This window comes from Diachasma alloeum, unplaced genomic scaffold, assembly GCF_001412515.2.
Source record: "Diachasma alloeum isolate Michigan unplaced genomic scaffold, Dall2.0 Dall_scaffold_00180, whole genome shotgun sequence".
Classification (NCBI taxonomy): domain Eukaryota; kingdom Metazoa; phylum Arthropoda; class Insecta; order Hymenoptera; family Braconidae; genus Diachasma; species Diachasma alloeum.
The window spans coordinates 1,511,996-1,539,799 of record NW_021680346.1 but is presented as its reverse complement, the minus strand read 5'-3'; the positions used below and the strand labels follow the sequence as shown (position 1 = coordinate 1,539,799).

Below are 27,804 nucleotides of genomic sequence, written 5' to 3'. Positions count from 1 at the left end.
ACTAGTCATTAGCAGGTCCCCATGGCTTCACCGTCTCCCGAGATGTCCATAAATGTTGATTCCTTACAAACATAAACGTGGCGTCCCACATTCTCAGTCCCATATACTCCAACGAGCCGAGCGTAGTCAAACTAAACACGACAACGGTATCGAAACAATTTCATTAATAATTCAACGTGTCCTTGGGCCATGGCCACAGCATTTCTAGCTGTGTAAAGCGCCTATGGACGCCCTCGATGCCCCAAAGAAGAAATTTTTAGAGAAATTTCAGCGTAAAAGGGCACTGCGAGCCATTCCGAGCTATTCAAGAAAATGAGGAAAGGAAAGAGCGAGGAAAACCGGTTGAGATTTCTTTATACCTGTTGACGCAATACTGGACATTGTAAGAACGTTAGGGAGACTTATGAATTGCTCAGTGCACCTAAGCAGCCCTGGCTAAACCTATTAAGACAATCCCTCATCTTCGAGAATTCCGACGTTTTCTTTTGGTTAATAATATTATGATAATTACAGGCGGGGGTAGGAAAAAAAATTTGGTCGTTTTTTTTAGGAAATTGAATGTTTAATATCTTCAAAAGTGTTGGAGTTATGGAAAAATGTCTAGGGAGTTTTCTGTGGGAAATTTCGAGAGTTACGAGAAAGATTTTATGAGATTTTTTGATGAAATCGGTAGTTTTGGAGATATCGCGGGGTTTTTAGGACGTTGTAATCGTTGGTGTGGCAGAACACTTTGGGTGGCTTTTAAAAACGCTGGATATCTCGTCCACCGTTGGGTGAATTGAACAGTTGCGTAGGACCTTTTTTGTTGGAAATTAGAAGGGCTATGAAAAGTATTTTGTGATATTTTGGAATAAACCTAGTAGTTTTGGAGATATTGCGAGGGTTATCGAACAATAATTCTGGGTGTAGGAGAGAAATTCGTTCGCTTTTGAAAAACGGTTGAATAAAGTGTTCGATAATTCCTGAACTATTCAATGAATCGAAAAACATCACAGGACTTTTTTATGAAAACCTTCGAGGGCTACAAGAAAGTTCTTATGACATTTTTCAATAAACCTAGTAGTTTTAGAGATTTTTCGAGGTTTATCAAACAATAATTCTAGGTGTACGAAAGAAATTCGTTCGGTTTTGAAAAAAAAAACGGTTGAATAAAGTGTTTAATATTTCCTGAACTATTCGATGAATCGAAAAACATCAAAGGACTTTTTTATGAAAAATTTCGAGGACTATAAGAAAGTTCTTATGACAGTTTTCTATAAATCTACTAGTTTTAAAGATATTCCAAGAGGTATTAAACGGGAATTTTAGGTGTAGGAAAAAAATTCATTCGCTTTTAAAAAACGGTTGAATAAAATATTTAATCCTTCCTGAACTATTAAATTTATCGAAAAACATCAGAGGAATTTTTTATGAAAAATTTCTAGGGCTACAAGAAAGTTCTTATGACATTTTTCAATAAACCTAGCAGTTTTAGAGATTTTTCGAGGTTTATCAAACAATAATTCTAGTTGTAGCAGAAAAATTCTGTCAAAAACATTTGAATAAAATGTTGAATATCTTTTAAACTATTGCATTTATCAAAAAGCCTTAAATAACATCTTTCATATGAAATTTCAAGGGCTACGAAAAATATTTTATAGCATTTTCCAATAAAATCCCTAGTTTTAGAGATATTCCGATGTTTGTCAAATAATAATTTTAGGTGTAGTCGAAAAATTCGTTCGCTTTTCAAAACCGATTGCATAAAATGTTCGATATCTCCTAAACTATCGCATTTATTAAAAAACCTCGAATAACATCTTTCATATGAAATTTCAAGGGCTACAAAAAAGATTTTATGACATTTTTCCACAAACCTCCTAATTTTGGAGATATTCCGAGTTTTATCAAACATAATAATCGTAAATGTAGAATAAAAAAAACAACATAATAAAATAACAAAAAACATAAACCATGCATCATGGGAAAATATTCCGAGGTCGTCCATCTAAGAAGGATGCGAACTGTGACGAGGATTCCCATACCGTTACGATTCAAGTGCTAATGCGAGAGAGTATTGTCCCGAATGACAGCAAACAAAAAATAGCATGACAGAATCCAACATTCAGACCTTATTTCGTCTACTGTGAGACGCTGTTTACCAACGAAAAATGTCAGATTCAGGCCGCATACGTGACTTGTGGGTGTTGCGCCTCATTACATAACAACAAAAAAAAATCATTCTTCAATTCCGTTCTGTCTCACGTCAATGTCGGGAGGTATGAAGTCGACACTGACTCACATATTAAAATAAACATGGACAAATAAAAAGTCGTCTAGTCATGCACTAATAACTTGAAATGAGATAAGTTAAATATTCAATTAACTTATCTGAATGTGTCCAGAAACAATGCGTAGTAGGAAAAAGAATTCGTTAGGTTTTTTAATGAATAAGGTGCTTAATATCTCCTTAACTATTAGGTTAATCGAAAAACGTTATGAGACTTTTTTATGGGAAATTTCAAGGGCTACAAAAAAAATTATGTGATACTTTTTGATAAACCTACTAGTTTTAGAGATATTGCAAGGTTTATCAAGCACGATAATTCTGTGAGTAGAAAAAAATTTGTTCGGTTTCCCAAAATGGGTGAATAAAATGTCCAATATCTTCTAAACTATTGAATTCATCAAAAAATGTCAAATAACTTCTTTCATGGGAAATTCCACGGGCTATAAAAAAGATGATGTGATATTTTTTGATAAACCTACTAGTTTTAGAGATATTGCGAGGTTTATCAAGCACGATAATTCTGGGAGTAGAAAAAAATTTGTTCGGTCTTCAAAAACGGGTGAATAAAATGTCCAATATCTCCTAAACTACCGCATTTATCAAAAAACCTCAAATACCTTTTTTTCATGGGAAATTTCAAGGGCTACAAAAAAGTTCTTATGATATTTTTCGATAAACCTAGAAGTTTCCTAGATATCGCAAGGTTTATCAAACATAACATCAACAATCTACTTTTGCACGAGAAAAAATGACTTTATGAACCTCAAATATCTTCTAACCCAGCGACACAATTTCAACGACTGAAAACTCCACAAAAAACATCTTCAAACCTAAAAAAAATCCCGGTAATTCCCTCAGCGAATCGCGAGTTATCACCGATCAAACCCATCCAATTTATAAAAAAGTGGAAATGGAGCTCGTCAAAAGCATCTTGGCACTCCTCCACTGTAACCCTATCGTTATGTGGACTATATACATAAATTTGGAGGTGTACACACGACCGTGACAAAACTTGAATCCGATACAAGCATTTCCCTATAACTTCTCGACCCCAAAGGCTCGAAAGACAGCCATTGAGGCGCATAAACCGGTGATTCAACGGCATTTCATCTATTCGGGGAGTGAATAACTGAAGAATAAAACATAATACATAGGACGAGGGGGCAAAATGGGCTCTAGACTGTCTTTCAAACGTTGAAATAATTATTTGATATTTATTTAATTGTTAATGAACTTCTTCATCTACTTCCTTCTCTTCGTAATGAGCACAGACAGCTCGATCGATCGATTTATTCTCGACTTATAATTTTTTAACGAAATGTAAGAGTCCATTCTGCCCCACCTGTTCGTGTATAATCGACTCACCACTTCAACGAGTTTGACGATACCCGGTATCGACTTGAAATAAGGTATATTTAACGTTATCCCGCCGATGACACTGGTCTGACCTGGTTCTGTCTTGACTGTTGGTCCTTGACGTGGATTATTTGCGTTGTTGGAACCATCCTGGACAGTCACAACGGTCTCTGACATCATGATACCCTCACGATACCAACAATTATCGGAATAACGATTGCACGATCGATCGATCGATCACTTAATTATAAATCCCTGGCGAGGAAATGAAATAATCCCAAGGCTTTGACGATTTATCGAACATTCGGAGTGGAATAACGGGGCTAACAGACACCAGTTTTTTGATGTTGGGGTTTTTGAATCGTATGAAACACCTGTTAACTCACTACGGCCCGCGAGGCGGCCACACCAACTGAAAAACACTACCCGCGTCATTCTCCGAGCCCGCTACGTTCTCCCACCACGACTGCTGCCCCTCCTGACCGGTGGCAGTTCGCGTGGAGGAAAGTGGGGTAAAATTTATGGTTTTGGAATTTTTTATTTTAAAATTATATTGTGAAACTGAGGGGCCCCTGCTCGCCCCGCTCACCAACGCCCATGTGACCCCCATGATCCTTATTCTGACCTTTGTGACCCTTATTTAGATCCTTAATCTGACACTCATTATAACCCTCGTGAGCCTTATTTTAACCCCAATGACCCTTGATTTTTGACTCCCATGACCCTTATTTGGACCCTTACGCTGACCCTTACTCTGATCTTTGTAACCCTCATTTGGATAGTTATTCTGACCCTTGTGATCCTTATTCTGATCCTCTTGACCCTCATTCTGATCCTCATGACCTTTATTTTGACACTCGTGATCCTTATTCTGACGCACATGACCCTCGTGACCATTATGCTGACCTTTTTGACCCTTATTTAGATGCTTAATCTGACACTCATAATCCCCGTGAGCCTTATTTTAACCCCGGTGACCCTTAGTTTCTGACCCTTGGTTTTTTACTACCATGACCCTTATTTGGACCCTTACGCTGACCCTTACTCTGATCGTGGTAACCCTTATTTGGATAGTTACTCTGATCCTTATTCTGACCCACATGCCCCTCATTTTAACTCTCGTGACCCTTATTCTGACCCTTAATCTGATCCTAGTAACCCTGATTTGGATAGTTATTCTGACTCGTGTTTTGACCCTTGGGATTCTTATTCTGATCTTCCTGACCCTTATTCTAATCCTCATGACCTTTTTTTGACCCTTGTGATCCCTATTCTGACCTACATCATCCTCATTTTGACCCTTAATTTTGGAGACTTAATTTCGAGTACAAAATTTTTATCACCAGAAGGCGATTTTGATTTTTATAATATAGAGAGCCTTTTAATTTTCAAAGTGGTATTTGTTTCTTGAGCCAGTTCTGTAGAAGATTGTGCACCTCGACCTTGTAATTTTATTAAGAGATATTTATTTGAAATACAGAGGCGTCATATGATGTCATCCATCTACCGTACCATCAAACGGCTACGAGTGAACAGGTTTAAGGCATGGTGTTAAGATATCTCCCACTCACATATAAGCGCTGTTGGATGCCAACAAAAATCTACAACTCCGGCTAATGGCAATAACATTAGTCAAACCGCAACGTCCTGGGTTGGGCATCTGTCGATAATCGCAGTTTAAAATTTAGACTTTATGAGGTATGAGGCTCATGTTTTTGAGTTTCTTAAAGTGCCGCGGATCGTACCACGTGATGTAATAATACATTATGTCACAAGGCGATAAAATAACATTTTATGCCCCACGTACCGAGAACCGTGTTCTAACCGAACAAAGTGAATTTAAAATTCGCGGTTTATCTGTGCTAGGGACATAATATATACTATTTCATCACGTTGTGCCTAAAAGTCCAATTTCCACCACATTGTGATGAAAAATATTGTTCGTAACTCGTGAAAAAATGTTTTTTAGCTCGTGGGATTATATCACTTGCCTTCGGCGCGTGATATAAACCTCCCACTCGCCAAAAAACACTTTTTTGCACTCGTTACGAAATATACTATTTCATCACGTTGTGCGACAAAGTAACTTAGGCACGCGAAGCGTGCCTAAAACGTCCCTTTTCCACACATTGTGATGAAAAATATCTTTTGATACTCGTGGGAAAAGTGTTTTTTGGCTCGTGAAATTATATCACTCGCCTTCGGCTCGTGTTATAAACCTCCCACGAACCAAAAAACTCTTTTCCGCACTCGTAGCGAAATATACTATTTTTTCGGGTCACGGGACTTAAAAAACCCCATTTTCTCTCAAAATTGGCGTTTTGCAGGTCCCTCGACACGAAAATTAATATACACACCTCGCCATGGAAAACATATCACCCTCCCCCACCTGCAAGATCGCCTTCCGAGCCGAAGGCGAGGTGATCTGCTTTTCCAAGGCTCGGGCATGTAATGTACTATTTATTATATTTATGGGTCCAATACCGCGTCTCCGTCAGTCGGGCTAAAATAAAACATTTTAGTACCCAAAAATGGCAACCTTTTCGAAGTAATGTAAAAAATGTAAAAACCCCGTCGAGGTAATTCACGTAAATTACGTCGGTAAAAACCTATGTAATTTACCAACGCAATTAGAGTTTTCGGCCAATTCACGAAGTATCGACGCCAGCTCTCCACCGACTTTTCAATAGACCAGACAAGGACAGCAGCGTCTAACCATCTTTCTTCAATGCCTAGGACAAATAGATGGGTAACACCCTGCGCCATCTGTTTAGTTTTGCCACAACTCCTCAACTTACTCGCCCACCCCTGCCGGTCAGCTTTGTCGCTCACGTCTCCAGTCTAACCGCGAAGTCTCTCTTCTCCCGCCAGAGGGAGGTTACGCTCCCCCAAATGGGTGCGGTATTGGCGATTGCCATACTCGGGCTAACGTGACCCAAGACGTAGTGAAAATGATTGCCAGAGTGTGTGTCACATCCAAGTTATTCCATTCATAACACTGGTTTTTATTTTGACAGTAAGAATAGTGTGTGATAGCCGTGATGTACGATTGAACAAACAATACCTGAGGTATATTGTTAACGGGCATTGAAACGGCTGGGCCGTGTAACATCAGTGATATTGATAACCGAGCGGTGCAGGAACAGGTTCCCCCCCTGCATGTGTCACTTTTGCAAAAGCATACTCGGGCTTTTTTTTTCGTCGCACATCGTCGGACAATTACAACAGCAACAACAATCGTTGAGTTTATAAACAGTTTGTGAGGCGCTTGATTGTCGGGTCAATCGGTGGTTTTTGGGGAACTCGAGGACTCATATAATTGTGGATCAGTGCTCACGGACTATTTGGGCTCCACAAATGTGCTTTAACGAGTCGATAATTTCGGTGGTGATTTTTTAATAAGCGTGTGTGTGATGCCTGGGAGTCGATCCAGTACCGACCCAGAACACAAATCACCGCGGGAAAGTGGTGAAGACTCTGAAGATGAGAGTGAAATTCTGGAAGAGAGTCCCTGCGGGCGGTGGCTGAAGCGAAGGGAAGAGGTAATTATTATTTTTTTTCGTTTTTGTTGGTTTATTTTGTCGTGAAAATTTGTCGCTGAATTTTGGTGGGTCTTCGAGGGCTCTGGGAAGGGCCTTTGGGGTGGGAATGACAGGTGGGGCGGGGGGGGTTTACCCGCAGGTATGCGGAACAGCGGGGTACAATACCTGTGAGTCATACCTTCGCACTTATAGTTACCTTGAAAATTCAGTCCGACGTGCGATCATCCACTCGGTCTGGAGTTAGTATTGACTTATCTGGAGATAATCGCATTATCACGGTTACTGTATTCGGGGTTTGCGGGCTTTGTGGCGGAGGAAGACTGCAGTGGGTTTCTTTTTGGGGTGAGTTTTTCGGGGGTTTTGGGGGGGCGAGGGAATTTGGAGTTTTTTGCGGGGGATGTTTTGAGGGTGGGGATTAAGTTTGAGTTGGTTGAGTCGAACCGGTGGGTTGGAAGATATTTGAGGTTTAGAATGGGTTTTTTTATTTGTGGAGAAGGATAATGCATTGTTTTTTTTTAATTGACTGTGCTTTTAATTCAATAGAATTCAGTAAAATTCAATCATTTTTTTCCATTTTCGAGATATTTTTAGAGACTTTAACATAAGATTTCACTCTTCAAAATTGGAAAATTGGGTCAGAGGATATTTGAGATTTTAGAATGTCTTTTTTTATTTGAGGAAAAGGATAATGCATTAGTTTTGATAATTCACTAGGTTTTTATTCAATAGAATTTAGGAAAATTCAATTTTTGTTTCCATTTTCGAGATATTTTTAGTGACTTTAACATGAGGTTTCACTCATCAAAATTGGAGCATTGGTTCAGAAGATATTTGAGATTTTAAAATGTCTTTTTTTAATAGCAAAGTATACTGCATTGGTTTTTAAAAATTGACTGGGTTTTAGTTCAATAGAATTCAGTAAAATTCAATGATTTTTTGCCCAGTTTCGAGATATTTTTAACATGAGATTTCACTCATCAAAATTGAAAAATTGCGTCAAAGAGGATATTTGAAATTTTAGAATGTCTTTTTTTGTTTGTGGAAAAGGATAATGCATTGGGTTTTTAAATATGGACTGGGTTTTAATTCTACAAAATTCAGTAAAATTCAACGATTTTTGAACATTTTCGAGATATTTTTAGGAATTTTAAAATGAGATTTCACTCATCAAAATTGGAACATTAGGCGAGAATGTATTTGAGATTTTAGAATGTCTTTTTTTCTTTGTGGAAAAGGATAATGCATTGGGTTTTTAAATTTGACTAGGTTTTTATTGAATAGTATCCAGTAAAATTCAACTATTTTTTAACATTTTCGAGATATTTTCGGGGATTTTAACATGAGATTTTACTCAACAAAATTGGGAAATTGGGTCAGAGGATATTGGAGCCTTTAGAATGTCTGTTTTCGTTGTAGAAAAATATAATTCATTGGTTTTTAAAAATCGGCTGGGTTTTAATTCTTGATATATTGGGATCGATAGACTGAAGTTCGACAATTTTTTCCCATTTTGAAGATATTTTTAGGGATTTTAAAATAAGATTTCACTCGTCAAAATGGGAGCATTGGGTCAAAAGATATTTGAAATTTCAGAATGCCCTTTTTTCTTCGTACAAAAGTATAAGTATTTTTTTTCATTGAAGGGTATTTTTCAAACTTCAAAATGAGTTTCAATTTATTCAAATTGGACTATTGGCTCCGAAGATATTCGAAATTTCAGAAAGTATTTTTTTCCTCATACGAAATTAGATCTTGGGATTAACAGAGTAAAGTTCAACGATTTTTTTTTCATTTTAAATCTATTTTTGGACTCTTTAAAATGAGATTTAATTCATCGACATCGGGGCATTGGGCCAGAAGGCATTCTAAATTTTAAAGAATATTTGACTTTCTCATAGCGAAGTGAATTGAATTCTTTTTTTTTTCAAATCGACTGGGTTTAATCCCCAATAATTCAGGATAGGCAGAGTGAAATTCGCCAATTTTTTTTTCATTTTGAAGATATTTTTGCAGACCTTAAAATAAGCTTTGATTCATTCCAATTGTATCGTTTGGTCACGGGATATTAATGATTGAAGAAGATTCATTTAAGAATATCCACGTATCTTTCAAAGTTTAGTACAGCTCACACTATAGATTCAACCATTTTCAATCATAAAATTTGTCAATTAATTTGCGTGAGAAACATGTGAAAAAAATTTGAACAACATAAATATTCAGCATCATTAAAATTACATTTTGTACAGAATTATTATTCTTTAAACATTCGTTCAATTAATTTATATGAAAAAATATTCGTTGTTTATAAATAAATAATTGAAATTGTTTAAACATTCGGAAACCTCATTTTATTAGGCATGAGATGGATTTCTGGAAAAATTCTGAATATTAACAAATTTTTGCGATTCCAAACAAATGAGTTTTATAGTGAAAAATTGATTGTTCATAAATTACATATAAAATTAAATCATTCAAGTTAACCATGAGTTATTATCAAAAAATACTCGTAATTTTCAAAAATTGCAATTTTTAAATTGTTGCATCAATCTTCCTCCAAAGTAAACTTGCCAATTTTTTCACAGACTTTTAAAATATTTTCTAACGGACTTTTAAAATATTTTTCAATATCGAGATTCAACTTCAGACCTGCCAAGTTTAAATAATAAAATCATTGTAAAATGTCCGGAAACTTTAGGTCAAATAGAGCTAGAGTAGAAAATCATTTCACTGGAGAAAAAATAGCTGAAGTACCTGAATATCCCTAACGTCGCTTCTCCAGTATTTATAGCGAACGTATTTTGATTAAGGGGAGACTCCTGTGAGTTTTAAAAGTCGTGGGTTATTGGAGTGAGACTTTGCATACGTTGAAGATCGATTATATAGATCTGAAAACGAGTAATTAGTGCAAAAAAAAAATTTTTATTGTTCGTTTGCCCGAAAACGCTTAAAATGCTAAAAACAGTCCAGGGCCTCCACTTTTTGAGCTACAAAAGATTTTTTTTTTTTAAATTTTCGGAAAAATGTGTGGAACAACAATTAAGAGCAAGTTTTTTGGAATTCGACTCCTACACATCTGATTTCGGTTTTTTTTTTCATATAAAAAAATTCACTATTCATGTAAAAAAATACAAAAAAAGCAAATTTAGCCATGTAAGAGGTGAATTAAAAAAAATAGCTCGTAATTGTTATTCCACATATTTTTCCGAAAATTTTGAAAAAAAAAATCATTCGTAGCTCAAAAATTGGAGACCCTGGACGTTTTTTGGTATTTTAAGCGTTTTCCGCACGTTCGGGGTGCGTAAAACCCCACTTCCCACACATTGTGATGAAAAATAGGGTTCGATACTCGCGGGAAAAGTGTTTTTAGACTCGTGGGATTATATTATATCGCCTTCGGCTCGTGCTATAAACCTCCCACGGGCCCAAACAAAACACTTTCCCGCAATCGTATCGAAATATACTATTTCGGGCAAACGAACAATAAAAAAAAATTTTTTTTGCACTAATTATTCGTTTTCAGATCTATATAACCGATGTTCAACGTATGAAAAGTCGTAAACGACTTTTAAAACTCACAGGAGTCTCTCCTTAACTAGTTCGTGCATTAGAATTCCCATTGTGGTCTAACCACAATCCAAAACAACTGATATATGCATAGAGTTGACCCTGCTCTATTTCTAATCATTACCGTCTGTGGTTATCAAATCCAACGTGCAATTTTCACCGAGTTAAATCGAACGAGCGAACGTGGCCGAGGGGAATTCGTGATATAACGAGAGATTTCGTGATAACGAGATTTCTGTCGAGGTATTTAGGGGGTTTATTGCATCCTGCCAAGAATATTCGGTTCTGGCAGGGTGCAGATTCACCGGGTATCGGCTCTGTTTTTCAATTTCGGACTAAGAATAGGCGGCATGGATGAATTTTTGGCATCATCGGGAGTCGTGACATCATTATTGTGTTTCCGATTCGGATGATGGGCTTGTTTAGGCGGAAACGAGAATGTTTGTGGCTTTTTTTTGCAGGTCTATGTGGGATCCAAGTCGACACTGGCTGATGGTACGAATTTTGGAGGGCTCAGGAGTGATAACGACGTTTCTGAGATGGAGGTATTGTCAGCATAATTATTTTTATTTATTTGGCGGATTTTTATGGACGTGGGGAATACTATTTGCTTAATTTTTATTTGCGTTCAATTAATTTTCCTTTGATAACAGGTATTGGCGAGGGTATTCGGTGTTGAATGAAATGAAAAATTGATTTTATCAGAATGTATTCTTCAATACATTTAAAAAAAGAGAGAATTAACGAGAGAATTGAAAGATAATTCAAATCACGAGTCATTCTGGGGATTTTCATGGTTATGGAGAATACTATTTCCTTAATTTTTAGTTGAATTCAATGAATTTTCTTTCGATGTTAGGTATTGGCGAGATTATTCGGTGTTGAATGAAATGAAAAATTGATTTTATCAGAATTTATTCTTCAATACATTAAAAAAAAGAGAATTAACGAGAGAATTGAAAGAGAATTAAAATTACGAATCATTCTGGGGATTTTCATGGTTATGGAGAATACTATTTCCTTAATTTTTAGTTGAATTCAATAAATTTTCCTTTGATATTAGGTATTGGCGGGGGTATTCGGTATTGAATGAAATGAAAAATTAATTTTTTCTGAATTTATTTTTCTTCATATTTTTAAAAAAGAGAATTAACGAGGGAATTGAAAGATAATTCAAATCACCAGTCATTCTGGGGATTTTCATGGTTATGGAGATTACTATTTCCTTAATTTTTAGTTGAATTCACTGAATTTTCTTTCGATGTTAGGTATTGGCGAGATTATTCGGTGTTGAATGAAATGAAAAATTGATTTTTTTCAGAATTTAATCTTCAATATATAAAATAAATTAAAAGAATTAAAATATTCCTTTCAAGAGATAATTTCAAGGCCATTATTGTATAATCAACTAAAATATCGTCTCTGAAACGAGTCATATCGATTTTTATGCTTGTGTGGAATACTATTTCTTTAATTTTCATTTGCATTCAACGAATTTTTCTTGGATCTTAGGTATCCTCGAGATAATTCGGTGTTGAATGAAAGGAAAAATTGATTTTATCAGAATTTATTCTTGAATACATTAAAAAAATGAATTCATCTGAAAAATTAGTCAATCTAGGAATTTTCATAGTTATGGGGATACTATTTCCTTAATTCTTAGTTGCATTCAATGTATTTTTCTTCGATATTAGGTATTCTCCAGAACGATCGGTGTTGAACAAAATGAAAAATTGATTTTTTTTTTCAGAATTTATTCTTCAATATATTCAAAACAAAAATTATCTGAAAAAATATTTCTTTCAGGAGATAATTCCAAGGCCTTTATTGCACAATAAAATATCGTCTCAGAAACGAGCCATTCTATCGATTTTTATGGTTCCGGGGAATACTATTTCCTCAATAATCATTTGCATTCGACGGATTTTCCTTCGATATTAGCTATTATCAAGGTCATTGAGTATTGAATGAAATAAAAAACTGATTTTTGTAAATTTTATTCCTCAATACACAAAAAAAATTAATTTATGTGAGAAAATATTTGTTTTAGGAAAAAATTTTAGTTTGTTTACTCTAACAAATCGTTTCAGAAACGATTCATTCTATGGAAAAATTTGAGGAACTACTGATAAATCACCGCATCGTTATGATAATTCCACAGAAAGAAAATACCAAGATAAAAAGATAAAACCCTCACGAAAATGACTACATTTTCCCCCAAGCTATTCACCTTCAATTTAATCAAATCAAAACGAAAAAAAAAATACTGAAAAATCGACTCCTGCAAAATCAATTCTTCATTTAATTTCATGAATTCAAAAATTTAATTCTCTAAATTCTCTGAATTTTATTGCGACGAATTTCTCAACCCTAAAATACCTGAATTCAAAACGATTGTGTAAACATCCTGAATTATAAACCTCATGAAAAATAAATACCAAATCCATTTTCGTTGATTCCAAATCGTCTTCAGAAATGAATCATGGTCGTGATAATTCCACACAGAAAAAAAAACGATAAAACGATAAAATCCTCACAAAAATAATTCAACATTTTCCCGTAAAGCTATTCACAAAAAAAAACAGAAAAATCAACTTCTGGAAAATCAATTCTTCATTTAATTCTCTAAATTTTACAGCGACGAATTTCTCAACCCTGAAATACCTAAATTCAAAACGATCGTGTAAACATCCTGAATTATAAACCTCATGAAAAATAAATACCAAATTCATTTTCGTCGATTTCAATTCGTCTCAGAAACAAGTCATTCTATGAAGAAACTTGAGGAATCACTGATAAAAAACCTCATCGTTGTGATAATTCCACACGAGGAAAATACAACGATAAAAAAATTAAAATCCTCACAAAAATAATTCAACATTTTTCCCTAAACCTATTCACCCAAAAAAAATCAATAGAAAACAGAAAATTCAAGAAGTTAAACCCAAAAAATACAGAAAAATCAACTCCTGCGAAATAAATTCTCTAAAATTTAGCTGAAATGATTCATAAATAAATTTCCATTCATTCTCAAAAAGAAAAAATCTAAAAAAAAATCAAATCCAACTGGAAATTTTTTTTGTTAAATTTTAAAAGAATTTCTGAGGTAATTTCGCCTTATTTTATTTTAAAAACCCTAGAAACATCTAAAGCTGTTGAAAATCCCTACAAAAAATGACTCAACATTTTCTCCTAACCCTATTCACCTAAAAAAACAAAAATCAACAGAAAACTGATGATTCAGGAAGTTAAACTCCAAAAAATACAGAAAAATCAACTCCTGCAAAATAGATTCTGTAAAATGTTGCTGAAATGATTCATAAATTAATTTCCATTAATTCTCAAAAAGAAAAGAATTCTAAAAAAAATCAAATTCAACTGAAAATTTTTTTTTTAATTAAAAAAAAAATGTCTGAGGTAATTGCGCCTTATTTTATTTAAAGAACCCTAGAAACGTCTCTAGCTATTGAAAATCCCTACAAAAAAAGACTAATCATTTTCCCCTAAACCTATTCACTTAAAAAGAAACAAAAATCAATAGAAAACTGAAAATTCAGGAAGTTAAACCCCAAAAAATACAGAAAAGTCAATTTCTGCGAAATAAATTCTCTAAAATTTAGCTGCAATGATTCATAAATTAATTTCCGTCAATTCTCAAAAAAAAAATGTAAAAAAAAAATCCAACTGGATATTTTTGTGGGAAATTCTAAAACAATTCTGAAAGAATTTTTTGGGAATTACTTCAATGAGGTAATTGTGCCTTATTTTATTTAAAGAACCCTAGAAACATCTAAAGCTGTTAAAAATCCCTCCAGAAAATGCCTCAACCTTTTCCCCTGAACCTATTCACCCAAAAAAAACGAGAAAAATCAACTCCTGCAAAATCAATTCTCCGCTAAATTCACCAAATTCCCCAGCTCACCGCAAATTCACAACTATCGCCGAAACATCCTGAAATTCAAAGCCCCCAACATGGATGTGCACGAATTGAACTTGGAGGTTTATATTTTTAGTCCATCGATTTTCTTCCCTTTATTCAAAGTGTTATTGTAGCTGAATCGTCATGGCATTTCAGTACATCAATGAATGTAAATGCCTGTGGGGTAATAAGTCACATCGGTAATGGTTCAACTCCCTCCCCCTCACCCCTCGTTCCACCTATCAGTTGTCCCCACTTATCATCTTCTTAAATTCTTGGCAAGGCCACATCCATGTAATGACAAAGGCGCATGAAAATCCGTTCCAACTGCGAATAACTCGGCTAATTTATTTGTTCAATCGTTTGTTTTATGTCAACACATATGCACAGTAACAATGACAATGATAATGATAAATGCCATGACTCCCTCCGTCTTCAGTTACAGAATGACGATTATTATGTTTTTATGCGCAGGCATTATTGATAAGTCGCCAACGACAAGTTGATATCCGTCCAGTAGATATTGTTATTTTAACTCTAGGTTGGACAACGAGATGTTCCTGGAATTGACTGTGCCTACTTGGCTATGGACACGGAGGAGGGGGTCGAGGTGGTCTGGAATGAGGTGCAATTCTCGGAGAGAAAAAATTTCAAGGCACAGGAGGAGAAGATTCAACTGGTTTTTGAAAATTTGACACAACTCGAGCATCCGAATATCGTCAAGTTTCATAGGTATTGGACGGACACTCATAATGACAAACCCAGAGTAAGTTCATGTTATTGGTTTGTATTTTATGATATTTCATGCGATAGGAAGATTTTCAAGGAAATTTTTTTGAGGAATTTTTTAAAGGAACATTTTGAGGAAAATTTGCAAAAAAAATCGGGAATATGCAGCGGCATTACAATTACGTTTTGCAGGGAATTATTATTTTTTAAACATTTGCTGTTGTAAATAAATAAGTGAAATTGTTTAAACTCTCGGAAACTTTTTTTTAAATTACTTTCAAATATGAATAAATTTGCTAAGACTCCGAACACATGATTTTTACGGTGGAAAATTGATTTTTTATTAATTATTTATAGGAAATGCTCGTAATTTTGAAAAATTGCATTTTTTAAATTACTTCATCAATTTTTTTCTAAAAGAGAAAATTCTAATTGTTTTCTAATTTTTGTCCAGATTTTTAAAATTATTCTAACGGTTCAATATCAAGATTCAAATTGAGACCTGCAAAGTTTAAATAATAAAATCATTATGAAATCTAATTAGGTTTTGTTAATTGTCAATTATCTCGGGAATGAGTGGTTTTAGGCGAAAATGTCAGAAGATCTTTTTTGTAGTTCAGAAAATTTGCTAAAAAAAAGTTTTATGACATTTTTTTCGAAAATCGTTCATTACCAAGATAATTGAATGTTTAAGATATACAAAATTGATATCTGGGCCAAATTCATTAATTCCTCTTTGGTAATTGCTAATTGTTTCATGAACGAGTTATTCTAAAGAGAATTCTCAAAAACATTTTTTGCAACTGAGGAGATTCCCCATAAAAATGTCTTGTGACATTGTCCTCTAAAATCACTCATTATCTAAACAATTAAATGTTTCCCAAAACTTAAAACCTGATCTGTGCAAAGTCTATTCATGAATCCATTTTTGATAATTCCCAATTATCTCGTGAAAAATAATTTTTACCAGAAAAAGTCAAAATAGCTTGTTTCTAGTTGACTAAATTCTCTTCAAGAATGTGTCATGACATTTTTCTCCAAAACCATTCATTATCAAGATAAACGAATATTTACCAATTATATAAAACCCGATGATTACAAAAAATCAATCGGTGTAAAAATCCATTCATCAACTCGCTCAATTAAATTTTTCAACACAAAAATGTCAAAATACTTTTCGTCCATTCATCCATCCATGAAAAATGTCAACCGAATTTCTACAGCCGCAGAAAATAATTCATCCCCACAAAATAATGCATTCACCTCCAAAATCACTCATCATCAACACCATTGAAAACTCGAATAAATTGAATTGGGTAAATGTATTCTTTCAGGTCATATTTATAACCGAATACATGTCGTCAGGATCATTGAAGCAGTTCCTAAAACGCACAAAGCGAAATGTCAAGAAACTACCACTTCAAGCGTGGAAGAGATGGTGCACGCAAATTCTCTCAGCACTCAGGTACACGACGGAAACAATAATTGATTTCTCCCAGCTCAAATGACAATTAATCGACAATTTTAACGTGATATTTTGTTTTATTCCAGCTATCTGCATTCCTGCTCACCCCCCATTGTTCATGGAAACCTTACATGTGATACAATATTTATTCAACACAATGGTCTCGTCAAAATAGGCTCAGGTTTGTGAATATTTATCTCGTTATTTTCGACGAATGGCTTTTGGCTTTCGCGACTTCCAGTGGAGATCGACGTCAGCTGATTAGCATATAAATTCACTGTAGGCTGGGCACATGAAATTGCCCAATGAGGGTATTACGTGCTGTGTTTTGTGGAGATGTACGCTAAATGGACCGGCAATCATTCAATTGATGCTAGTGATTCTATTTTTAACGTTAAATATTTTGTGTTTACAGTTGCTCCGGAGGCTATTCATCACAGAGTCAAGACCTGCAGAGCTAATGTGAAAAATATGCACTTTGTTCCACCGGAGTGTGGAAGTAGGTTCATTATTTTTATGAAAAATTCATCGAAATTTAATGTTTATGAGCCGATTTCTATTGTTTTATAAATTGTTTATTTATTTTTGGACTCAGTGAGGTTAAGGGGAAATTTGGAAATAACTTTTGTAACATTTTCTTGTAAAATCACTATTTTTTAACAATAATTCAATATTTAACAAGACAAGACAAAATTTGGAGTCAATTCCTTAAATCATTTCGTTAATTTCGCGTTTATCTAATGAACGAATGGTGTTTTTAGAAAATGTCAAGACATCTTTTTTGTAGCTGAGAAAATTCTCTATAAAAAAGGTCTTCTGACTTTTCTACCTAAATTGCCTCATTAGCGAGATAATTAAGCATTTAGCAAGATGTAAAAAACAAAACTGTAATAAATTCATAAATTCTTCTTGTTAATTACGTAATTATCTCGAGTTCAAGTGAATTTACGAGAAAATTCCAAATTTCTCTAGGAAGTATATCCTGACGTTTAATATTACATAAGACACAATTGATTAATTTTCACTAAACTTGTCAACACTTGAAATTTGTATAATCAACAGACTCATTAACACCTGCCATTGACATCTACTCATTCGGCATGTGCGCCCTTGAAATGGCTGCCCTTGAGATACAAGGGAATGGTGATAGTGGTACAGTCGTAACTGAGGATAATATAAGGAAGACAATAGAATCACTGGACGATGCTCAACAGAAGGATTTCATAAGTAAATGTCTTCAGGCTGATCCACACAGTAGACCGAGTGCACGTGAATTATTGTTCCATCCAGTATTGTTCGAAGTACATTCGCTCAAATTACTCGCAGCACATGCCCTCGTCAATTCTGCCAGTGAGTCGTCTCAATTTTTATTGAGTGAATACAGATATGAAAAATTTTGAGAGAAAAAATTGGTCTTCTTTGAGAAATTCTATTTAAAAACTTTTTCTGTTTTTAAGGATATTTTACTGACATTTTTGTTGTAATCTTCAGATTATGCAATTTTACTTTTTTATTTTCATTTTTCTACGGAAGTTCTTGGGCATCAATTTTTCAAGTTTTTTCTATTGTTGATTTGTTTTTCGTAATAACATTCAAGGGGGAAAAAATTGAACATTCTTGTCTATGAATTTTTATAGAAATGATCCCAATGAAATTATTTCTACTAGAAAATCAACATTTATAAACTCTTTCTGTGATCCAACATCTACTGAAGAAATAAAAAAATTTTAATTGAATTGTAGTAGAATTTTAATAGAATTCTTGTAGAATTGCAGTAGAATTTCTTAAAGATAAAAATTCTAGGGGAATTCTATTAGAATTTTATTTAAAAATTGAATTAATTCCTTCCGTCAATATTGTAGGTTATGCAATTCTCCCGTCATTTTGTTGAGACTCATTCTATAGAAAAAAGTCACTAGATTTTTATTTTTCTATAGAAATTCTTGAGCATAAATTTTCAGAGTTCTTTCTTTCCAGAAAAAAATTATAGAATTCCTGTTCAAGAATTTTTGTACAAATTTTCAATGGAATTTCTTAAAGATAGAAATGTTTAACTAAATTTTTTCATACGTTATGTAATGGGAAAATGATAGATGATCTTTTATTTGTGTTCAGCAAATATATCGGAAACAATTACGGATGAGGTACTGCAGAGGTTATACGGACCGGACACTGTACTCGCTGAAATTAGATATCAAGGCCGACCCCCACACCAAATACGACTGAGTGATATACCGGTTGCTGAGAAATTGGAAAAATTTGTGGAAGACGTCAAGTGAGTTTTTGTCATTGTTGGACTACATGGGGGAGAATATCCAGAGACTTTTTGTGGTGGAGAAAATTTCCTAGAAGTGTTCTTACTATTTTACTCTAAAACCACTCGTTATCGAAATAATTGCAAATTTAACTGCAAAATTGAATTTGAATTGCCAAATATCTTGATAACGAGTGGTTTTAAGACGAAATGTCACTAGATCATTTTTGTAGCTGACAAAATTCTCTGCAAAAAGTTTCTTATGACATTTTCTCCTAAATTCACTCCCTATGGAGATAATTGAGTGAATTTCACGCAAAATTCATATTGTTAATTTTTTTATTTCCAGATATGGCATTTATCCATTAACAGCATTCATAGCCAAATTGCCACCTCCAGTTCGTCCACGGGCCATATCGCCTGAAGTTACCGAGTCTGTTAAATCCGTAACACCAGAACCAGTTGATGTAGAGACGCGTAGAGTAGTGAATATGATGTGTAACGTTAAGCCTAGAGAAGACAGTGGCGAGTTGCTTGTAAGTATACCCTCGCTTCCCATCTGGCTCATTAATTGTGATAATTTACACGTACCTTGATAATAAGCAATTTCAGATGACGATATTGTTACGGATGGACGACAAGATGAATAGGCAGTTGACGTGCGCTGTCTCGCAAACGGATTCGTCAATGCTTCTCGCACAAGAGCTCGTACATTTTGGATTTATCAATGAGGTGAGATTTCATAAATATCAAATCATTTCAATTCGAAAGATCAAAATTTTTATCGATATTTTACTTTAAAATTATTATTCCTGGAGATAATTCACGATTTCATGAGATGGAAACATTCGATCCCTGCAAAATCCATTCATCAATAAATTTAACATTAACTTAATGCAATTACTAAAATGACTTGACAAATATGTGACCTTGATTTCATTATTTTTTTTCATGAATATAGAATTTAATAAGCTCTCTTCATTGCACCAATTAAAATTCAATTTTTCATATAGATAGGAAAATTGGTATTTTTCCAAAAATCGATTTTTCAACGATCACTCAACAATTTGTCATCAAAATGGAATTAGTCGTGGCTCATAAAATTGATAACAATACCCTCTTGATTCTATCAGAATATGATGGGGGTCGCACAATTCGTTGTTGAGTTACAGCACATTGTTTATGCGATTTGAAAGAGAAAATCGGTTCTTTCATGATTACTGAAAGAATCATCAGTAATAGCAATTAAATCAGGGCTTGAAAAGTATATTTCAATGGCTTCTTAATCAAGTTGAAAAATGGTGAGAACAGCATCATTGCTTATCAAGTTACACAATACTGTCATGAGCTTTTTATATAAAAATCTCTATCTCTATTAAACTCAGGTACTAGTCTATTATGTTGAATACTTATTCATATTGATTCATGGTCCCGACTAACTTCTGACAGAACCTGGGTTAAACTCTGGCTAAATCCTGAATAAACCCTGATTACATCCTGGCTGTACACTGATTAAACCTTGATTGAAACTTGATTAAACCCGGACTTAATTAAAAACGAATTCGAGTCTTGAGAGGGTCTAAATGTAGAATTATTTGACAGAACGAAATAATACGCGAAATTTTGATGACATTTCAATTGATGATAGTACTATGATATGAAAAAATAGTGAAATAAGAATTAAAAAAAGAGAACCCATTTATAAAATAATGCAATTGTCCATCTATTTTAAACTTACTAATAATTTCAGGATGATCGTGATAAAATAGCAAATTTAATAGAGGAAGCACTGCGAAGTTGTTTCAGCAAACAACTGACGAATCCAGGAATGGTATCATTGACTAATTTACCTAGTCAAACGACACTGTTATTACCAGATCCTGAATTTCAATGCAACCAGAATCTGGATAATTCCGTAGGTAACACTGTACCACCAATCAACGACAGTGTAATTAATTCAACGCCAAAATTAACAGGGCTTTCCAATTCAACAATTAGACCATGCACAAATACTGATAATACTGAACCACCTACGATTGCTGATAGTGGCAGTTAACCATCCATGATACTCAGTAAGATCATTTCACTGTGCCACATTGCACGCTCGATGTATAGACTGGCTATGTATTTTTATATTTTTAAGTAATTTGCGATTGAGAGGGGCGAGGGGGGAGGGGTTATTTGGAGAAAGTGGTGCCGTGGCTGAGGTTCTCGTATTTTTTTATATTAAATTGTTATATCTGTATGTTTTTTTTCCTCCTCTGTTTTTAATTTATTCTGACATTATGATACTTCATGACTTTTGGTGACAATTGATTTTTAAAATTAGAGAGGGGAATTTGTCGGAATTCAGTGGTGCATTGGTGACATGGGATGTTACAATTTTATGTTTTAAAAATATATTTTGATTCTTCGTTCAAATTGAGAGCCACAAGTTATTGATTTTAATGTTGTGATTTGGAATTTCGAAGTGTTGAGTGAATTCAGGCATTTAGTCGTTTTAAACTTTAAGTTATCTTGATAATGAGGCAGTTTAGGGGAAATTATCAAGAGACATTTGTTTTTGCTGGTGAAGTTCTCTACAAAAAATGTCTTTTGACATTTTCTTCTAGATTCACTCATTACCGAGATAATCCGCTATTAATGAAAATGGCAAAATCAACTCGTTCGTTTTATCACGTCTCGCCACTTCACCACTGAATTCACATGAATTATCTCCGCAGGACCATCTAAATTAATCCATACTGATTCTACGTATTGATACCAATCAAGTGAATTACACCGTAAAAAAACGGCAACTCAATTAAATCGAATGAAACAACTGTATGAAAAAATTAAAATTCGAAACTGTTAATACAGATATTTACCAAAAACTTAAATCTGATTTTGAATAAATTCATTTTAAGAAATGTGGGGTTGATAATTGGAGGTTAGAGTAATTTATAAGATTTTTTTTAAGGGATGGTTGATGGAAACAATTCTATAGAAAAAACAATGGCATTCGGTCTTTCTGTAAAAATTGTATTGGAGTTCTATTAGAAAATTCTACTTGTTTTTTGTGCAAATTCTATAGAAAATTACACAACTTTTACATTCATTTTTCAACAGGCATTTGTTTATAAAAAAAAAGTATATAGATGTTAATTTTTTCGTATATTTCACTCTATTTGAATGATTAAGAGTTTTCCAAGTTTTTTTTTGATTTTATGAGAAACATTAAAATACAACAGAAAAAAACTTGGAAAATTTATGCCCAAGAATTTCTATAGACAAATGAAAATTCATTGACTTTGTTGTATTAAATATCTCTTAACGAAATAATAGGATAAAATTCCATAATCTGCGACAGAATTGGCGCAAAAAGCAAATCGATTTTTGTAATTAAATTCCAATAGAAATTCAATAGAATTTCTTAAAAAAAGCGCTTGGGCTTTCCATTGAATGTTTTCATACATTTACCTTGTTGACGAATCCTGGGTGACTGTGGCTCCATTACGCCTCTGCCTACAATATTCATTAACACAAAATTTAGAAAATTGCCGAGGAACATTTCCCTGAATTATCCCAAATTTCTAAAATTACTCCATCTCTCTCACATGGAGAATTAAAACCTAATGCTCAGAATTTTCCTATCAAATCCTTGAGCAATCCTTCAAGTTCCTGCGCATTAATGAGAGAGAAAGAGAGGTAAGTTTTAATAATTAATTAAAAAATATCCTTTGGATTCATGCAAACATAACATGACAATGAAAATGGAAAAATGATTGATTAAACAGCACAACCCATACGTCTGGAATCGTTGAATTTTCTTGAATAAAACAGATTATAAAAAGTATCATCTTTATTTCTAAATTATTAATATGAATTATGGAAGTCATGAACATAAGAATTATGGTATTTTTCGATGCGTCACAATAAAAGTATCATAAACAGTATTTCGGTTTTCAAACACACGTGACGTTGCCATGTTGCCGCATTCCTGAATCTCCATTCTTTATCGTATACAATAATTCGGAAGAGACATTCACCAAAACCTACATTCAGACAATAAATTAATTAACGAGATGATTTTGTCGAAACAACAATTATTTATGATGACTTTCTCAATTAATTTGATTTGGCAGTGAATTTCAGTCAATTTTATTTGTCCTAATAATAAGAATATTTGATTTTTTTTAACGTAAAATCATGCCAAGTTTGTATTTTCTTCCCTGCAGTAAATCCCATCAATTCAAGATAACAAAATCGTAAATTACAAAGATTTATTTAAAATTTGGAAATAAAAAATTCTGTTTAATGTGACATACGAAAATCTCAATTCAAGTCTTCATTCGAGTGAACCACATTCAATTCATGAATAATTTTGATTCAACCGTCAATTAATCAATTATTCTGGGCCATATTGGGTCGTGTGTACACACATACCAACATTCAATTCACTTATTCATGCAATCATCTTCTAGGCAGGAATGTCCTATCAATTCATGAAAGTAGAAAATTTCTCGACTAAAAATAAGTGTAATTTGACCCTAGAACCCCTCAAACCAAATAATCCTTGTTCCCCCAAAAAACATCTCCCTAAAATTAAATTTTCTATCAGCATAATCCACTCGAGGAAAAATGGGATGGAAAAGCCATTCTCCAAGCATTCCAATCCAAAAAAAACCGCCTGGATTCGCACCTTCGGGACCCCCGTCCCACGTCACCAGCTTCATTCCACCCCATTCCTAATCCCCTCACTCACCCAATGCACTCTCAATTTTCATAAAAAAATGCAGCTCGTGTTTCAAGCGCAGGCACAACGCCCGAGCCGCTCGGAATGCGTTTAATGAAATAATTCATGCTTCTTCCCCGGTGCGATTCAACAAATAATCGAGATCATGAGAGATGCGATCGAGCATTCCCGCCGTATTTTCACAATTACCAATGTCCTCACTCTTCTCCTCGTCGTCCGGCTGCTTTCGTCCCCCAGTGCTGGCGATATCCGGAATAACATTAACAACATCGCGAGGGATTATTTCAACATTTGAATGTTCTGTGTCACTTTTAGTTGCCAGAGTAACGTCTGGCATGGCACTTAAACCCATTCTCGTTTCAATATCGACACTGCATAATACTGTTGTTGAGCATTCGGCAGTTATGGCATCAGCACAGGTTGACGTTTGAATATCCCGGGAATTCGCGTGCTTCGTTGGCTCGTGGGGCTGAATAATCCTGGAGTTGACCTCGTAGAAATCACGGTGGCAGTATTGATTCTGGGGGCCGATTGTTTTATCGTATTTCCTTGGCTCGTGGTACTTTCGGGGGCTTGTGCTGTAGTTCTCGAGGTTTATGTCGTCGGTGTGGGACACTCGGGGCTCGGCACGACGAGAGGGTCGCGAGGGCTTTTGGTGTGACGGTGGGATTTCAATGGTGTAGCGGATTGCGGTGGAGCTCAATGTCTGCCCACGCAGCGGTCGGCAGCCTCGACCGTTCAGCATTGTTGTGGATTGGGGGGTCATTTCGTTGTCTAGATCAGGCGGTTTCGATGATACTGGGGGGGGAGAAGAATATTGTCAGAGAGAAATTTGGTAAAATTGAAAGGGGGAGGATTTAGGAGACTTGAGGAGACATGTACACATGAAAAAAGAAGCTATAAATTTTTTATAGATATCTACAAACTTTCTATAGATTTCTATAGACTTTTTTTTAAAGAATTTCTATAGATTTTCTTTAGATCTCTATTGATTCTTCTATATGAATTTCCAAATAAATTTCCTATAGCTATTTCTATAGAATTTTCTACAAATGCCTCGATAGAAGTCTCATATAATTTTCTATGGAAATTTCCTATAACATTGTTTGTCGTAGATTTGGTCTATAGATTCTTCTATAGAATTTTCTATAGATTTTTTAAATGAAGATCTCAATGGAATTCCCACGTAATTTTCTACGGGTTTGCTGTAGAATTTTTTATAGAATCTCCTATAGAAGATTTCTATAGAATCTCCTATAGAATTTTCTATAGGAGTTTCTTTCAATTTCGATGGAATTTCTATATAATTGTCTATAGGGTTTCCAATAACATTTTCTATAAGCTTGTTATAGAATTTTCATTTGAATTCCCATATAATTTTCTATAGAAGTCTTCTACAGCAATTTCTATATATTTTTATATAGTTCTTTTTAATAAAAATTCGATGGAATTTCCATGTAATTTTCTATAGCGATTTCTATAGAATTTCCTATAGATGTTCTATAGGGAATGCCAGAGGCTGCCTGCAGTAAAATCTACGAAACGACACGATGAGATTTTCATAATTTTGGTAATTAGTGTCTATTTCGTAAACAAGTGGATGTAGAAAAAAATCTCAAAAGATATTTTTTATAGCGGAAGAAATTCCCCACAAAAAAAATCTATTCACATTTTTCCCTAAAACCACTCTCTGTCAAGATATTCAAACTCCTCATTTACCTGGGCATGCAAAATCGACCCATAAACCATACAATTTTAAACTTTCCCTTTATGACTTGATAATTACCTTTAATTGAATCAGATTTGATGTCCGCGTCATCAGTCAACCTCAACTTCCTCAGAATCGGAGCAAACAGTCTAACTTCTCCCCCTCCAATGTACGAAAAAAGTATAACAAACCCCTGGAAACCAAAAAAAAAAAGATTATTTCACCTCCATTCATGCTTTTTCACACTTATTACTCATCCCCATTCATCTGCTCACCAAAACGCTGGAAATACCCCCGAAAAGATAATGATAAATCATCGCCGACGAGTTGACAAACAAGATCGAGGCTGCCTCCATGACAATGAGTCCGCAAACAGTGAGTGCAGCTCGATGGAGTAATCCAATTTTGCCGTCAATGCTCTTCTTCTTGACAGCGCTCTGGTCCATCAGGACGTGGGCTTTCCACAGAATTCCACTGTACAGTAGGAGAAAAATCGAGAGCATTGTGGCAACACAGCTGACGAAAATATTGTAAACCCCGGTGCCAAAAATCAACCACCAGGACTCGTGCCGCCAGCCGGTGCTCTTGTGGGTTAATTCAGTTGTTAAAATGCAGATAATTGGGAGTCCGGTTATCACGGCTATCACAGTAGGCTGAAACTGCTGACTCGGACGGACTTGTGTCAGGTCAGCGTAGATTATTAAAGCTTGAGATATTGGGGATGACATCCCCATGAGGAGAAATGCCTCGAGTGTCACGGCGACTATTGCGTATGAACTCTGAAAATCGAGGGATTACACGATATGTTTAGTCCGGATTTTGAATATGCGGAGGAATTATTCATTTGAATTAAGTGGATGGGTTTATAACGGTTTTTTAAAAATATGAACGCATGATTTTTCGGTTCAATCATTGGTTAAATGGCGAAGATAATTGATTTATCAAAATGTGAGAATTAATTATTTGAATGGAATCAATTGAAAATAATGAGTGAATTAGTTTTGGCCGTTTTCTCTCTATGTAATAATTTTGTAAATTAAGACAACGGTCCCAAGGGTCTTAAGGGCCCCAAAGGGCCTAAAGGCCCCAAGGGGCCTAAGGGGCCTAAAGGCCCCAAGGGGCCTAAGGGCCCCAAGGGGCCTAAGGGCCCCAAGGGACCTAAACATCTCAAGGGTCCTCGTGACCCTTTATCCTAAGGGTCCCAAGGGTTCTAAGGGCCCCAAGAGTCCTAACGATTACAAGGGTCGTAAGGGTCCTCGTGAGCCTTTATCCTAAGGGCCCCAAGGGTTCTAAGAGCTCCAAGAGTCCTAACGGTTAAAAGGGTCCCTAGGTTCCTAAGAGTTACAAGGGTCCTAAGGGTTACAAGGATCTCAAGGGCTCCAAGGGTCCTAAGGGTTACAAGGGTCTCAAGGGTCCCAATGATCATGAGGGTCCCAAAAGTCAACATAAGGGTATACATCAAAGATATTTCGATTCGATATAAATTAATGAAATATGTATGTATAAATCAATAAAAAATCGATGGATAATTCCCTTCACATGTTCTCCCTCAGAATCAAAAAAACTTTTTCTCCCATTCGACCAACTTTTACTCGTTGAAAGTATTACAACTCAAATTCATTCCATTTGACACATCGCCAAAGCCCTAGAATGTAATTGGATCCTTAATGTCCGCCCCTAAACTTCTGGACAAATATTGAAGAATGGAAATTGTTTGGAGACAAACAATGTTCAACTCATCATGAAACAGCTGCGGGAAATCTTTATTCTCAGGAAATCTCGTTGAACTTGTTTTACTGCTAATGCCCACTCCTCGGGTTATCACACCCAGGTATACTCAAGACATTAAAAACTTTTTTCGTTTCCTTTTTCCTCTCAAAAGTGAAAAGTTGGAAAAATGTTTTTCCCGCCGGTTCCTCCGTCCCCCTTTACCCCCGCCCCTTCCTGGACTGATTAAATCGAGACTTTTCGTCGCATTGTACCGGGCACAGTTTAGCGCGGCTCCTTTGTCCTCCACTCGAGTAGTTTCTGAAGCAAGTTGTTACAAAGTCTTTGCAAATACCACTTGCAGGGAAGGTGCACCCGAGTTTTTATTAAGATCGGTGGTTTTATGGGGCTTGCCATTTGTGTAGAGGCATGAGAGGAGCATTCATTGAATTTGTATGCGCAGAATTAGCATGTGAATTCTCCACATTAGGGAATAGAAATCTAGAAACACCTTTTATTCGCTTATCTTCGCTCTTTTTTTGGTTGTTGGGGGGGG

At 35.0% G+C, this 27,804-nt stretch overlaps 2 protein-coding genes across 5 annotated transcripts in view; one reads left to right on the top strand and one right to left on the bottom strand.

Moving 5' to 3' along the window:
* The first annotated feature begins 6,526 nt into the window (after nt 1–6,526).
* On the top strand, nt 6,527–21,977 carry LOC107043874 (nuclear receptor-binding protein homolog). Of its 3 annotated transcripts, none has more exons than XM_015265557.1 (11): nt 6,527–7,167; nt 11,193–11,276; nt 15,192–15,416; nt 16,714–16,844; nt 16,931–17,025; nt 17,260–17,343; nt 17,907–18,194; nt 18,960–19,119; nt 19,448–19,634; nt 19,711–19,830; nt 20,849–21,977. In XM_015265557.1, exons 1-11 carry the CDS (start codon nt 7,039–7,041, stop codon nt 21,152–21,154), a joined length of 1,809 nt encoding a protein of 602 aa, XP_015121043.1. In that variant the 5' UTR covers nt 6,527–7,038; the 3' UTR covers nt 21,155–21,977. The 3 variants fall into 3 exon arrangements, with proteins under 3 accessions (XP_015121043.1, XP_015121035.1, XP_015121059.1); XM_015265549.1 differs by having other exon boundaries at nt 19,702–19,830; XM_015265573.1 differs by lacking the exon at nt 6,527–7,167 and adding an exon at nt 10,873–10,974 and having other exon boundaries at nt 19,702–19,830.
* A 944-nt stretch (nt 21,978–22,921) lies between these two features.
* Nucleotides 22,922–27,804, bottom strand: part of LOC107045354 — a 48,940-nt gene continuing 44,057 nt past the window's right edge. For both annotated transcript variants that reach the window (XM_015267623.1, XM_015267631.1), the window contains exons 15-17: nt 25,817–26,320; nt 25,620–25,734; nt 22,922–24,631 (exon numbers count right to left, since the gene is read on the bottom strand). In XM_015267623.1, the coding sequence (XP_015123109.1) occupies nt 23,937–24,631; nt 25,620–25,734; nt 25,817–26,320 (1,314 nt within the window). In that variant the 3' untranslated portion in view covers nt 22,922–23,936. The remainder of the gene's footprint in view (nt 24,632–25,619; nt 25,735–25,816; nt 26,321–27,804) is intronic.